The 16,715-nt window shown below is 30.6% G+C and overlaps 1 protein-coding gene across 1 annotated transcript; it reads right to left on the reverse strand.

Moving 5' to 3' along the window:
* Window positions 1-1,242: 1,242 nt before the first annotated feature.
* On the reverse strand, window positions 1,243-16,678 carry LOC134683039 (endoplasmic reticulum-Golgi intermediate compartment protein 2-like). Its single transcript, XM_063542061.1, has 11 exons — window positions 16,580-16,678; window positions 15,614-15,737; window positions 12,497-12,605; window positions 11,913-11,959; window positions 10,709-10,937; window positions 10,104-10,199; window positions 6,396-6,454; window positions 5,001-5,099; window positions 3,548-3,645; window positions 2,349-2,511; window positions 1,243-1,449 (listed from the first exon to the last, which is right to left on the reverse strand). The coding sequence occupies exons 2-11, from the start codon at window positions 15,726-15,728 to the stop codon at window positions 1,271-1,273; spliced, it is 1,194 nt and encodes a 397-aa protein (XP_063398131.1). The 5' UTR covers window positions 15,729-15,737; window positions 16,580-16,678; the 3' UTR covers window positions 1,243-1,270.
* Window positions 16,679-16,715: the final 37 nt, after the last annotated feature.

A 16,715-nucleotide genomic window follows, 5' to 3' on the forward strand; every position in this document is an offset into this window, starting at 1 on the left:
CCAGTAGTAATCACACAAACTATGGACTGACAGACCGATGTATACAATGATAAGAACTGTCTTATTGACTTATCAAATTGCCTAATATTTGTAAACTAAATTTTTTAATGTCAAAACATCCAAACAACATTTTGAAGAGTGATTTAAGCTGAGTCAAGCATACTCCAACCACTTCCATCATGTGAAAGTTAGCCTTAAATTGGATTGTTTAACTCTGGAATGACAGCTTAGAAAATTATAAAATCTTATAGTAGGCAACTAGTACAAATCAGAAAAACTAAATTTACTAGTAACATGAGTAAATCAAGTTAAATACACTCTAGAAAGTGCAATTGATAGGAATATGATGTTGGTTTATAGCCCTTAATTCTGAATTGACAAACCAGATTATTTTGAAGACAATTACACCAAGCCTTACTAAACCTTAAAGTTTCAAGTAAATTGATCCAAGCAAACACAAATTGATTTGTGATATGCTACAAGTCCCCTTAAGTCGGATGAAGTCACATATATACTATGGTACAACAAACGTTTAAAACCAAATCAAAAAGCCAACTTTATGCCATACAAGTTTCATAAAATTTCATTAATGGATAGAAAATCGGTATTTAACTACTTTTCACAAGACTTTTGGCAGCATGTTTTTTAATTGTGGGAAAGGAGTGACCAGAGAAAACATCTGTCCTTTGGCAGAAAAACTGGCACTCCTAACTGATTAAGGTTGGAGTTCGAACTCACAAGCTCAGCGTTGACGGGCGATACTTGATTAAAGCATTATACAGTTATTGTGTGATATGTAAAAGGATGGACTGAAGGAATATTTCTGTAATCAAACTGTTTAGGATGAAGATTGACACCTGTTAAAACTTTCAAACCCGTTTTGTTATGCACCCGTCCAAAGTGAGGAGCCTTTTGTTCATAGGTGTTTATAGTTTCTCGTTTTTTATATAGATTAAAGACAGTTGTTTTTCCTTTTTGAAATGTTTTACACTAGTAGGTTTAGGGTCCTTTAACTTTAAATTGCATTTCTTTGTGACCAAGGCTCTGTGTTGAAGTCCATACTTTAATGTATAAACGTTAACTTTTAATAGATTGTGACTAGGATAGAGAGTTTTCTCATTAGCATTCATACCACATTATGTTAAAATTTCAAATCTGCTACAACTAATATAGCAAATATGCAGAACTACCATATATTGCTGCACTATAAACTATTAACGGCCAGGACAAATACAGAGTTTGAAAAAATTATTTTATTTTGGATTTCAGATCAGGTACCAGATTGTAATAAATTAACTGTTGGTGAATTGTTAAAACTGCTGTCATCTGTCAATGATTGTGTTAAAATTTGTGAAGATGATGAAGAACTGTCACTTTCTTTATATTTTCCTAAATGAAATCTGCAGCAAATTATATCAGCTAAGAACCCACTCCAGTTTCGCATCATTCCTGAAATTAAAAAAAATATAAGAAAAATTCATGTAAAACTATTTAAATAAGAAACCTTTTATTTTTAATTAGTGGTACTCTCTTTACTCTATGTCATTAAAAGCAAAAACAAGAATGTATCCATAGTACACGGATGCCCCACTCTCACTATCATTTTCTATATTCAGTGGACCGTGAAATTGATGTCAAAATTTAGTTTGGCACTTTAACTAGACAGCTCATATTAAACATGTACACTATTAAAAGTTTCAAGTTAATTGGACTTCAACTTAATCAAAAACTAACTTGACCAAAACTTTATGCGGGACAGAAATAAAAACTATTTGTTTGGTCCTTCAGACCTCTATTAATATTTGAGTATTTTATTTATAGTATATCCTAATGACATAATTTGTTTACTTATTCTGCTACATAAATTGATTCCCTCCCTTCACAACTATTTTGTTGCTTGTAATGTTTATTGTTGTTTCAAGTTTGGTCCATGGGTTGCAATCTCCACTTCTTTCATATGTATATTTCTAGTCTTGAGGGTTCAGTTATTTTCTTGATGATTTTTTTTGGGAGATTGACGAAAAAATAGTTTTTGTGGATATTTGATTTTATAATTTTACTCAGATTTGCATATAAGTCTAGGAAATTTAGAAAATTGTTGAATATTTTAATTCATGGTTCACCTTTACCCAGGAAATCCATAAAAATTAGTATTTAAACCATAAACAATAATGAATCCACACTTAATGTAACAAGAGGAGGTTATTTTTTTGTATGTACTTTTTTTTTCTAATTGTTTCCCTGTGGACATTGCAATACTTATTTAGCTAAGTTACTTTTTTTGTAAACTATGTGTATGTTATGAACAAGAAATTACACTGATGCAGTTACAATGATAAGTACATTACCTGCAACTGAGAATACACCACCTATTATACCACACAGTCTGACCAAAAACTGCCATATTGGTTGATGCTGTTCTCGTACTCGAATTTTTAATGAATTTAAATCATATTTATAAAATATTCCTGAGATTCCATGGCTTCCTTTAGCATGATTTATTGTTCTATTCTGAAAGTAAACAGAAAAAGATCATGATATTTCTACAAAATTTAAATTTTGGTCTTCTGATTAGATGACGTTACTTTGTAATCAGCCCATAGACATAATTTAGTCATGAGACCGTGACGTCACCAGCGTTTTTACATGGTTTTCTATGGTTTAAAATGGAATTTAGAATTAAATTATAAGAAATGACTAATATTTTTTCTGGCTATTCGAAATAACCAGCTACACATGTTATTCAGTGTGCACCAAATTTTTTATGTTATTTCTTCATAGGCAGAAAAAATATTACAGTCATTCCTTAAATATTGATATACAACACCAATATGGTTACTGTTTATTCAGAAATTATTACAGATTTTTATTAATATGAATAATGCATCTGGGTGATTTTCATGAAATAAAAAATTGCATTCTGATAACTGTAACATATACCTATATGCAGATGTTTAAGAAATGGCAAGAATTTAAGTCACAGTTTTGTCAATTCTTGAAAATCACAATAATAAATGTATGCTATATTTCCAGTCACTAAGAATTTCTAATGAATTTTTTTTGAGAAAAAAAAGTTACTTCCCCTTGTTGAAAAGTCATTTTGAAAATTGATCCCCAAGTTTGGTTTTATTTTCAATCTCTGAAGGAGATAACTACCATTACATGTAGTAAGTGTTTAGATTCAAACCTTCATAGTAAAGGGAAATGGAACAATTAACCATAAATGGATAAAACTCTTTGGAAATTATTTTGATTTCATTAATTCTGTCGTTTCAAAATCTGAAGTATTCCACATAATGTTTTGAGCTTACTTTAAAACAAAATGACTAGCTATTAATGTCTCAAACAACTGAATTCAATGACTCTACAATAGTTTCAATTTCAGGGTACAAACATTGAAATTACCTAAAGTCCTTCAGATACTTATGTGGCAAATTGATAAATTAAGTTAACAACTTCATAATGGTAGAAATTTTTGTATGCACATAAGCATTTCTTGAGGACTGAAAAAAGCCTTAATATTTCAACATATAAATTAATAATTTACCCTTTCTGTAACTGCATACTGGTAGGTATCAACATTAGCTCTGTAGGTTCTAACTTCTGTGGGTACAACTTGTATAAAATACTGGAATAAATGATAATCTACAAAAAAAAAAAAATTTGGTAACAATGTATACCAGTAAACCATTATTATAGGAAGGACTTTTATGTCAAGTTTGTGAGTTAGAGACCTGGTTTACACATCAATAACCTCTAGAAAAAATGTGTTTAATCCTTATAATTCTTCAGCCAAACATACACGATTATTAATTTACATTATTACTTTCAATTGGTGGCTACTATATGTACCATCAGAAGCACAATGGCATGTCGTAGTGACTAAGGAGTACGCCGCCATCTTGACTTTCTAAAAAGCTTAAATGTTCAATAAATGCAACAGAATCTAAAATGAACTAGCTCCTACCTCATAAACTTCATTTAAATCAGATACTATCCGAATTTGAAGCGTACAAATAACGAAATAATCTTCCGTCTGAAAGTTTTCAATCGTATGACGTCGTGTTTTGCCATGACATAAATTCGCCAAATCATTCGTGAAATTATTTAAATTTTATTTTTATACATTTTCGAAGCTTTAGTGCATTTATTTTATTTTATTTTTTGGGTTATATATGCATTAAAATATAAACAACTGTTATGCAATTGTTTTATAATCCCAACTTGCTGAAAATCCCAGTATCTTTGCAAGAATGTGTATCGTGCATGGATAGATTACAAAAGTAGTTTCGGAAACATGGTTTATCGAAGTGTAAACCAAGAGAAAAGTTCTATTTGACCAATCCAATTCAAGTATTTACAGATATGCAAAAGATATAAGAATTATACCACATTACATAAATTGGCATAGATTTTATTAATATAAAAAATGATGGTGTGGTATGATTGCCAATGAGACAACTATCCACCAGAGACCAAATGGTGTGGATGTTAGCAAATATAGGTCATCATAAAACAAGTTTTCTTTTAGTAAAAATTATCTTTTTGCAAAAAAAGGAAACCTCTGTGAAATATTGCCCTTGTCTTTTACACCTGAACATTATGATGTCACAAGTCACTTCTGATGTCAAACATTAACATCAGATGTTTTCAACATATTTTTATAGATATAGGAAGATGTGGTATTAGTGCCAATGAGACAACTCTCCATCCAAGTCACAACATTTTGTACACTTAAGCATATTTTCAGATTAAACATGAGTGTTTTGTATATTATTAAATTTGTCTTCATGTATGTTTCTTAGAATATAAGACATAAGAGGATGTAGTATGATTGCCAATAAGACAGTTAATAACAACAGACCAAATGATATAGAAGTTGACAACGGTAGGTTTCAAAAGCTTAGACTATTTAAAGTATGTTTTAATGAAAGTGGTACTTGTAGCATTGTTTTTTAAAATTCTTATCCTATAACCATAGTCTGTTCTCTTTAACTTACTATCTTTGGTAATTTTTTCTTCTCCATCTAATGGACTGACAACACCATGGACTATATCTCCAAATGATAAATGGTTTATACGATGGGTATAATTCATCTCTGAAATAAATCATACGAGTTAAGAAAGATTACAAATTTATACAGCATATATTTTATTTGTTACTTTTTACATGAAATAACAACAAACAGAACAAACGCATATTAAGAAAGTATGTATCAAAATTCTATCAACAAGAATGTGTCCACAGTACACGGATGCCCCACTCGCACTATCATTTTCTATGTTCAGTGGACCGTGAAATTGTAATAAATTCTCTAATTTGGCATTAAAATTAGAATTATCTTATCAAAGAGAACATGTATACTAAGTTTCAAGTTGATTGGACTTCTACTTTATCAAAAACTACCTTGACCAAAAACTTTAACCTGAAATTTGCACTTTCATTTTCTATGTTAAGTGAACTTTAAAATTGGGGTCAAAACTCTAATTTAGCATTTAAATTAGAAAGATCATATCACAGGGCACGTGTATACTAAGTTTCAAGTTGATTAGACTTCAACTTCATCAAAAACTACCTTGACCAAAAACTTTCACCTGAAGCGGACAGACGGACGGACGAACGGACGCACAGACCAGAAAACATAATGCCCCTCTACTATCGTAGGTGGGGCATAAAAATATATCTTTCATGTGAGCTAGAAAAAAGAAAAAGATTTAGTTTATCTTTAGACTATAATGAAATCAATTACATAGTTGTTGTAGTAATAAATGAAGGTTTGAGTAATCACATAAAGGACCAACTATGTAGTCTAAGAGAACATGATTTAGTTATAAGCTGTAATAAGAATTAAACTAGATTCAAATTCTGCAAGAGCTCTTCTTTCAGTGCTTTTGTGTCTTGTTTTTATGTTTGTTGTTTTTGTGCTTTGTATAAATCTTTTCACTTTTCAATTGCAACTGATTTTTAAAGTTTGTCCTTATAGTGTTTCTGTACACCACTATCCCACTGAGCGTTCACAATCATTTTTACCCTGCCACATTCTTTATTTCCCTGTCTCAAGTAGTTCAGGGGTTGTTGTAACATGTGTAAATTCAAGTCTGTCATATTTGTTTTTTCTTCAATTGTTTTATATTTAATTTAGCCATGAGTTTTCTCATTTGAATTGTTGTACATCTTTCATGTCCAGGGTTTTCTCATTATTAAAAAAAAACTTTAACCACAAACTATGTCGAAAAAATTACATACAATATATAGCAGTTTGATATTTTGATAATCGAAGGCTTAATATTTTCTTAGCAATAAAACATGATTAAAATGTTCTGCTGATTTTTACAGAGTTATCTCCCTGTAGTGTTCAAGTAAATTTGGAACAGTTTAAATCATTTTTTCTTACCATTATCTCCAATGTTAAATGAAATATGAGCATGACCACTTGGGAATACTGGTATTGATCTGAAAAGAATAAATAATCATGAAAGCAATTGAAAAAGTAACAATTAGAAGCTAGACAAGGATGATGCCCCTGCTGGTTTTGGATACATGTATGTACAAGTTATAGTGACATTACAATGCCTTATATCAAATCTAAATGTCACTGTTCAACAACAATATGGAGGGAAGGAAGGTTTGATGGATGGATTGAGGGATGGTTAAACAGACAAGGGTTAGGAAAATACATAGTTCCTCCTTATTGTGTAGTGGGATGGGGAGATAATAATCCATCAATGTCACAGAAATTATATTAAATTGAAATGGTTTTCTACAATATTTTCTGATTTCAAATTATTTCATGATCACTTACACTTTTGTAAATGTATGCAAGTACAGTCATTGGACAAAAGTGAGTTCCCAATCAAAAGAAGTCCTATCATTTCAACTAAAATCAATATTTTTCAAAAATTTATTACAAAGTAAATGTATGAGCGATTTTCCAATAATAAAAATATCTAAACGTCCCCGCCCAGTTACACGTTACAAATGGTAATATTTTTTTGAAAAATATCTATTTTGGTTGAAATGATTGGACATTTTTTGAGTGAGAACTCACTTTTGTCCCATGACTGTACATGAAGTAGGGATAGGCAAAAAGAAATTGTGCAATATTAAGAGTTTTCAATATAATTGTACTGAGCACTCAGTGGTATTTTGAATGCAAAATTTGCTCTACTAAAAGTTTCAAAATGCTATTACTATTTGTGATCAATAAAATAAAAGATGTATTGCCAATTAGAACAAATTTAGGATAATTTAAAAACTAGAGGCTCTTATGAGCCTGTGTCGCTCACCTTGGTCTATGTGAATATTAAACAAGTGACGCAGATGGATTCATCACAAAATTGTGTTTTGATGATGGTGATGTGTTTGTACATCTTACTTTACTGAACATTCTTGCTGCTTACAATTATCTCTATCTATAATGAGCTTGGCCCAGTAGTTTCAGTGGAAAATTGTTAAAAATTGACTGTAAAGGACAATTACTCCTTAAGGGGGCAATTGACCATTTCTGTCATGTCGACTTATTTGTAAATCTTACTTTGCTGAACATTATTGCTGTTTACAGTTTATCTCTATCTATAATAATATTCAAGATAATAACCCAAAACAGCAAAATTTCCATAAAATACCAATTTAGGTGCAGCAACCCAACATCAGGTTGTCTGATTTATCTGAAAAATTTCAGGGCAGATAGATCTTGACCTGATTAAAAATTTTACTTCATGTCAGATTTTCTTAAAATGCTTTGGTTTTAGGGTTATAATCTAAAAACTGAAGTTTACCCCTATGTTCTATTTTTAGCTGTGGCGGCCATCTTGGTTGAATGGCCGGGTCACAGGACACATTTTTTAAACTAGAAACCCCAATGCTGATTGTGGCCAAGTTTGGTTTAATTTTGCCCAGTAGTTTCAGAGGATCTTGGTTTGATGGCTCGGTCACCGGACACATTGTTTAAACAAGATACCCCAAAGATGATTGTGGCCAAGTGTTGATTAATTTTGCCAAGTAGTTTCAGAGGAGAAGATTTTTGTAAAAGATAATTCAGATTTACTAAAAATGGTTAAAAATTGACTATAAAGAGCAATAACTCCTAAAGGGGTCAACTGACCATTTTGGTCATGTTAACTTATTTGTAAATCTGACTTTGCTGAACATTATTGAGGTTTACAGTTTATCTCTATCTATAATAATATTCTAGATAATAAGGCCACATTTAAAAGAATGTCTGTTTCCCCTCCCCCAGTTCTACCCTTTGTAAACAGACCAGGAAGGCAGGTTCTTTTCTTTTTTTTAACTTGATGTCATGGATGCGATTGTCATAGCATGGTCACATGAATGGTTTGAGTTGTTCAGTCCAGGCCACTTATCAGTTGTTTGTGCTCAATTTGAGTGTATTTATTAAGATTATCAATCCCTCTGCTTTCCAGCACTTTCCAAAAATGGAAACAAATTATTTTCAGGAAAAAAATAATTTCGATTTTTTTGTGGAAAATAATTTTTTGACCTGGGGGCTTATTTCTAACCCGGTAGGAGGATGGGGAAAGAAAATATTTTTAATTTTGGCCCAACCAAAAACAGTAAAATTTCTTTAAAATTACCAATTTAGGGACAGCAACCAAGAACGGATTGTCAGATTCATCTGAAAATTTCAGGGCAGATAGATCTTGACCTGATTAACAATTTTACCCAGTCAGATTTGCTCTAAATGCTTTGGTTTTTTGAGTTATAAGCCAAAAACTGCATTTTACCCCTATGTTCTATTTTTAGCCATGGCGGCCATCTTGGTTGGTTGGCTGGGTGATCTGACACATTTTTTGAACTAGATACCCAAATGCTGATTGTGGCCAAGTTTGGTTTAATTTGGCCCAGTAGTTTCAGAGGTGAAGATTATTGTAAAAGTTAACGAAGACGGACGACGAAAAAACGCCAATAAAATCAAACTTAAACACCTTTCAAAAGAGATGTAATTAAAAAGTTATATTACATTAATATTAGTTCATCATGAGTAAACATTAGAAGTGAATACATATCTAGATTTTGATTTTGTAAACAAACGATCAAATATAAGTAAGATGTCATCACTAAAAACTGTTCAACACGATCAATGAATCAATGATTTGTAGAGAAAATTTTAGTCATACTAGTTACAAGTATTATCTCTTTATTGCTACTCATCAGCCAATCATTTCTGATTGATACTCTGATTTGAAAACAGTATTCATTCAGAGACAAAATGGACTGATCTTATTTTGGCATGTACCATTATAAATAAGATTTACCCTTTTTAAAATGGATTGCACTTCATAAAATATACCTAATTTGACAATGGAATAGTCTTTTGTAGGACAAATGATTTTTGAGCTACAAGTAAGTTAGTAAGTAAGTAAATTATTTATTATAGTGACATGTGTAAATTATGTACAGATTATAAACATATAATATATGATAAATAGTAATACACCCGGCCCAATGGACCTATAAGTCACCTCAAATAAAGTAAAACAATTATTAAACAATTATATCACGTTCTAATCGTTCGTTGATGTAAGTAAATTTCAAAAATATATAGACATAAAAATATTTGTAAACAAAGCTACATTTCCCTATGTTAAAATGGCCTGACCCTAGTGGGATGAACCACGTAAAGTCAAATAATTCTTTCTTTATATGGACTTTTCTACAACTGGCAAATAAGGACTTCTTTTTGGGGGGACAATCAATGCATTTGAATGGGGACATATTGTTGGAACCCCAAACACCCCCTTTTTTAAATTGCTGGATAAGCCCCTGCAAAGTAACAAAGAAGTGTTTTAAAACACTATTTCATTGTCAATATTATGTTTACCAAATTGAAAATAAATATGTTGTGAACAAACTAAAGTTAATATCTGTAATTATAAACAATTCGAAGAAAACTTCAATGGAGGAGGTATGATAGAAGATATTACCAGTATTTGAATGATTGATTTTATTTTTGACAAATTAAAACGAATTTGTAAAAAAGAAAACTGATATTTTTGAGGGGATTCCTATGTTAGCCTTGTTAATGTTGTGACAATTTTTTATGGAAAGAATAGATATTTTAACATTTGCATTCAGTTCATACTTTCCAGCAGTGATGTGAAAATTTCCTGCCACTTTGTTGACAACCAGAGTTCCATGGATACGACAGGCATCTGGACGGTGGGATGGTTTATCTTTCCTGTACAAAAAGAATAATATTATATTTAAAAGAATATTACATTTTGAAAAAAAATTCAAGCAAAATATTGTGGCATATTAGTTTGCTTTCTCAATGAATTTAAACTTTGTTAATTTTTTTATTATTTGTTGTTTTGTACATAAATCATGCCAATTTTTTTTGGTTGAATTGTTTTACATTTGTCTTTTCAGTGCCTTTTCTAGCTTGCTTTGCAGTATGTGTTTAGCTCTTTGTTGAAGTTCGTACATATTGACCTATGATCTCAGGTGCAATCACTGGCAATCATACCACACCTGCTTAATTCTTAATGCATTATGATTAATGTGGATTCAATATTATTCATTCAGTACCAATTTTCAGGGATTTGGTGGTACAGGAGAATTAAAAAATTAAGTGTTTAATGAATTACCACTTTTTAATTAGGTTATATGCACACTTTTGCAAAAATTGTTTTCTCAATCCATAAAAATTGCTAATTAAATCCACAGTGTGATTTATATGAATTTCACCTTTCTGGCATGCCTTTTCTAAATGATGTATAAACAGAACCTGATAACCACATAAGTTCTTGTATGGCATGATATTCTTCTCTCAAATATTTATTGACATCTTGTATGATATCTAAATAGCGTCTCTGTTCTGTTGAAAGTTCAAAATAAGTGTCGTCCATCTCTAAACTACCAAAGTTTTGATGTCCAAAATTTTGTCCTGTAGAATCAACAACATCTGCTCCTAAAGCTATAAATAGAACAAAATGGTGTTAACAACTTAATTCATTTGGTTCACTGCATTCATATCTCAGTGTATTGGTTTCCTGAGGAACAACCCTTGCAAAATTTGTCATAAGTTTTCTGTTTTTATTAAATTCTGAATACTTAGCTTAGTAATTAATCATTAGTATCTTTTATATTATAATAACTTTATCTTCAAAATTTGTTCTCTGTTGAAATGCTTGTGATCCAGTTTTTCATATTTTTTGTGTTCTCATTTCAGTTCATGGCCGATCTGTGTATATCTTAGTTTTCCCTCACACGATCAGTTTTTAGGAAACCAAAGATACCCAGAGTCTATCCATCCAGTCTTGTAAGTGCTCCCACATGTAAAATTCTTGCCAGATTTTTATCCAACTTATGTCAAAAATATTATCAATGGCGTAGACAATTTCGAAAATCAGAGCCAAATCATTTTTTTTAAACAAGGGTTATGCTTCTTTTAAGATGTTCATTAAGTTGTCTTGAAAGCCCTTAGAACTCCCACATGTACAATTCTTGCAATGATATTTCATCAAATTTATATCAAAGGTTTGAATTCATAATGTATTGGAAAAGTTCAAAAATAAAATCTGATTATTTATACTTTTTTAAAGAGTTCTGCCACTTTAAGGTATTAAATAAATGGAAAATTACATTGTAAGCACTATCATATGTACACTTCTTGCCATATTTGTGTATAATTATGAAGTTAATCATTGTTAATATTAAAGGTTTATTTCAACAATGTCTCAAACAGCTTCCAAAATCAGTGCAGATGAATTATTTTTATTTTCAGGGTTACATTCTATGTGTTATGTATGTATAGTTTGAAATGTGCATTAAATAATGAAAATAGTTTTATATGAAAGGAACATAAATACATACATGTACATGTATATACATGGACTAACACGATAGAATTTTCATTGTTCCCTTGAAGGCTTCCCCCATGAATACTTACCATTACATCTCATTGCCACTGTTATATCTATATTGATCTTCAATTTTCTAAAATAAATAACAAAAATTTATAACTGGAAATCAGAACATATACTGGTATTAGTAATATGATGATGTCTATGTAGTTTAACAATATAAATACCAAATCAAAAGTGAGAAGGTTTGAAACAAAATTAAAGACTCACAGACTTACACTTTTTAATATTTGTTTGCCAGATTTTAAGAGTCCTATGGTTTTATCCATGTAGGGCCATTACCCAGTAACCCCTACTTTTTTCATAATCTGATTACATATAGTTTGAATCCCCATATTTGAACATCTAGTAATATCCTTGTTTTCTTTTTATCATTTTCGAAAAAGTGTATGAAAAATCTAGAGAGAATTTTTTCCTGCCAAATTTAAAATGGCTTATATATATATATCAAGAAAACAAGCTCACTGTACTGCTACCTTCATCTTCTGCTTTTTCAGTTAATTTAGATAGTATCAATTTATAAAAGTCTTTTACAAAGCTATTTATTTTGTAACAGAATAGCAATCATCCTTAAACTTCAGCAATTACTTCCCTTTGTTATTTAACTCACCCATCCATTTGTGTGTCAACTTCATAGTCAAACTTCAGCTCTGTCCTGGCATAATAGATTACCTCAGAAAGCACCAATATGATAATAACACCAAACACTGCCAATGATACTAAAATGAAATATGTACAAGTTTCAAAATGTTTTAATGCTTCTCACTGCTGAGTATTGCAGTACCTAGTTGGTCACCTCTTTGCCACTTTCAATAAAAAAAAATCAGAAACAAAATTAATTCCAATTTGGAGCATACCTGTAGTTGTTTCATGTAAATTGACCCCACATGTTTCTTTAAAATCTATATTTTATTAGTTATACACTACAAATTAAAGGACTAGTAGAATAAATATTAAGTTGGAGAGCATTGCTACAAAAATAAGACTAAAGAGAATAAACAATGAGTCAGAAAGTTTATTTATCAGCTAAGTTTTGGTTATATTCTGCCTGCTGCTAAACCTCTCACTCCATATTTGGTTCACAAAATATACACAATTAAAAAAACTAAGGTAATTTTGTGTTCATGAGCAAAGGACAAAATTTGTTGGTGTGTACAAAGTTTTTTTATACAAAATTTAAATGCAACATGCACAGACCTGCAAAACTTCAACACACATGTACATGTATATACCTGTTTTAAACTTGTAATTGTATTTATAGGATTTATAAAAAAAAGTTTAAATTTAACTCTTTGTAGATTTTTTAACAGGAATAGTTGTGGTGGAAATTCATGTAAGTAAAACACTTTATAAAATCTACTGATATTACACACAAACTATATGACAGGCTATTAAAGATCGCAATTAATCATTGCTTCACAGTCAAGCACTTAACACTAACAAAGGGGTTAACACTGAAAAAAGTAACATGTGTTGTAAGTTTTGTTGTTTGAGACAGCTTGACATCAATGCATATATGCAGGATGCTGATTAACAATATCATGCCCAAAATACAAATTTTAATATTTCCTATCTAAATTTTGCTCAGAATGCTATCTTTATTTAGGAAAAGAGATTCTTTAAAAATATGGTAAAAACTTCATAAGGTTTGACTTAAAACAAAAATACTCTACGTCTTTAACCACAGACTGAGCATATAAAAAAATTGTTCATTTAAAAATATCTACATTTTACGGCAGATTGTTTAAATTTTCTCTTGATAATGATATGAAAATGCTTATGCATCTCATTTTTTTTTTAATTCATTTAAAAAATACTTTAAACAAAGTTACCGGTATTGCTATTTTATTTACAAATACAGATGAAAATTACAAATACAGATGAAAATTGCAAATACACAAATAATTACTTTTAGTGCTAAAATCTATTTACATAATGATGAACTTAATTGAGTTAAACTTAAGTGTTCACTTCAGTAATGACACTTAATTAAACAAGTGGATTACAAACGTCATTCACTAGTGAACACAAATCTGTGTTACATGTATATGCAAGTCCTTCATATCAAATTCTATCAGCAAATATTGTTCACTGATACCTTAAAGACTTAGTTCAAACTGTCAAATTAACATTGACATTTACTAAGCATGCTAAGTACCCTGTTATTACATCATCAGTTATAACAGGAAATAAAACAATGGTTATGTATTTAGGTGGACTAATCTATAAATTATGTTGTGTTGTGAATGCAATATTTAAGCTTCCTATGATCAAAATTAGTGTTTGTGAAACTGCTATAAAACCAGTGTAATTTTCCTGATAAAACGGTTGGTACAATTTTTTTGAAATTTTTATATTTTTGTCAAAGGGTCAAATTGAATACTTCATCAAAATTTTATGAAAATTAAACAAGTCAAAATTAATTTTAGTGATGGTGTTGGGTACCACCTTAAATTGGTCTGTGACATGCCATAGCATGTAAATGCTTTTTGCAAATAAATAAATTCAATTCAATAAAACAAATATTCCTTTAATGTAATATTTTCAAGACCAAGAAAAAATTGTGGACAACTTATTTGCGAGACAGACTTTACCATAAAGATTATAAATATTTAATTATTTGCTATGCCAGACCTAAAGACTTTGTCGGTGGAGGACTCATAAGATTATTTTACAGCAAAAATATGTTTAAATATTTTCTAGGTTTCAATGGGAACTTTGTTTTACCAATGTCACTGCAGTTTCAAAACATTTTGCCTTTTAGTTTCAAAGAAAAAGTTTTGAAAAACAACCAATCAAAATCTAAAATTGCAACTTTTAATCAATTACATGTACATGATGTACATGTGTTTCATCGGGTTAAAATCAAACTACATGTAGGAACTGGTGAGCTAAAAAATACTTGTATTTTGAAATATTAGATGTTTTGTATGTTTATAATACATAAACATTGGAACTTACTACATGTTCTATTCCTCATACATGTCATAGGGAAATAACTAGTTTTCTGTAAATTTATACATTCATTAACTTAACATTCAATCTTATATCTGCAAGTTTGTAGGTCAACACAATTTTAATATTAACATTTTTAAGTTTTTCAATTCTTATAAGAACTGCAAGAATAACAATTGAACATATAAAATTTCAGAAATGTTTTATGATTGCCAATATTAAAGACAACTATGCTAATACACAGCCACCAATTTTTAACTGTAAAACATAAGTATGATAAGGGCATACACAACAAGGACAGAGATAACACTTCTGTATTTCACAAAATCAAAGCCAGCACTATACATATATATAAGTGTTAGATTGAATTAGTTTGAGCCAGAGCTATTTCCCTTTGAAATAATGTTGGAGGTGAACTCATAAATTAACCATAGTCAACTGGTTATAAAAACTGCTATACTTAAAAAAAAAAAAGAAAGATGTACAGTCTTCTGAACAATCTTCATTCACCACTTATACTATTGGTCTCTCATCAGAATGTTTTTTTTACTAAATATAATAAATGTTTTAATTTGGTTTGTTAAATAGGGAAATAAATTGGTTTGCACTCCACCGTCATGTGGCCAAATCAGAAATGTTCGTAATAAATGTTTTAATTTAGTCGGTCAAATATGAAAATTTGCACTCCAACTTTGTGCCCGAGGGAAACAACTACATTTGTAGTACTGCATCCCAACTTACATCTTGTGACGAACTATCTATTATTACTAACCTCCCCCTCCAGTAGCTGTGGTTTCTTTGTAATCATCTAAGACTTTAGGGAAAGCATCCAGTTCTTTGACAACTTTCAAAGCTTGCTTCCTGTTTACCGCATTCAATCGCCTCATTCTTTTATTCTAAAATTAGAAAAAATAATTTTATAATGCAAGATTGATTGCCAGTTTTGGTCTTGCTAGTCAGGTTAGTCATGTTAGTGTTGCTCAACCTTCAATTTTCTGTGTAGTATTTGTAAGTCTTTTCATCTTAATTCTGTATTAACAGTGACCAAATTTCGTGGCGGCCATGCAGTTTTTATTGGTGGAGTAATCCGGAATGCCAGGAGAAAAACACTGACCTACAATAGTAAAAAACTGACAATCCTAGTCCATTAAGATTGGAGTCCAGTGCACTAGCACAAGCTTGGTTCGAGCTCACAACCTCAGTGTTGACTGGTTAAGTGATTACAGAAGCAACTGCGTATACCACTCGGCCACCGAGGCCCCTTATAATTATTGATGTCATATTCATTGTAACAATCACTTTTCCAATGTCACGTCCGATATTTTGTATTACGGAGTAAAACTTCTACTAGATTCTGTGTGATGTCCAGTTATGGCTGACAAATAGCGATAAGGTGTATTGTCTTTGATGTTTGTGAAATAAATACACTGTCATGACTGTAGATTATACAAGATATGTGCTTTACTTTGACTATGCGGAATGGGCTTTGATCATTGTTGAAGGCCGTACGGTGACCTATAGATGTTAATGTCTGTGTCATTTTTGTCTTTTGTGGATAGTTGTCTCATTGCCATTGGCAATCATACCACATCTTCTTTTTCTTTATATTTCAATTTTTGTCAAATTTTGACTTTACTTGGTATAGCATGTCAGATGAGATTTGTCCTCAAATTGGAGACCAGATTTAAGATACTTAATTCACAACAATACTAGATAATGTTCTTATTGTTTCAACTACTTTTTGAATTATAAATTAGCCAATTTTCTCTTCCCACATCATCAACAATCTTCAACCGGAAGTTTACAACATTTTAGCTATTTACTATGGTAGTTACGGATCTATATGAAATTTATAATTAAAGTTATTGGAAGTT

The sequence above is a fragment of the Mytilus trossulus genome, chromosome 9 (genome assembly GCF_036588685.1).
Source record: "Mytilus trossulus isolate FHL-02 chromosome 9, PNRI_Mtr1.1.1.hap1, whole genome shotgun sequence".
In the NCBI taxonomy this organism is placed as follows: Eukaryota; Metazoa; Mollusca; class Bivalvia; order Mytilida; family Mytilidae; genus Mytilus; species Mytilus trossulus.

Coding starts and splice junctions, on each gene's coding strand:
- LOC134683039 (XM_063542061.1), bottom strand. CDS start 15,728: ATGAGGCGATTGAATGCGGTAAACAGGAAGCAAGCTTTGAAAGTTGTC. Junction 10,938..11,912: donor AGTGGCAATGAGATGTAATG/GTAAGTATTCAT, acceptor TTCTATTTATAG/CTTTAGGAGCAGATGTTGTT. Junction 3,646..5,000: donor AGAAAAAATTACCAAAGATA/GTAAGTTAAAGA, acceptor TTTTTTTTGTAG/ATTATCATTTATTCCAGTAT.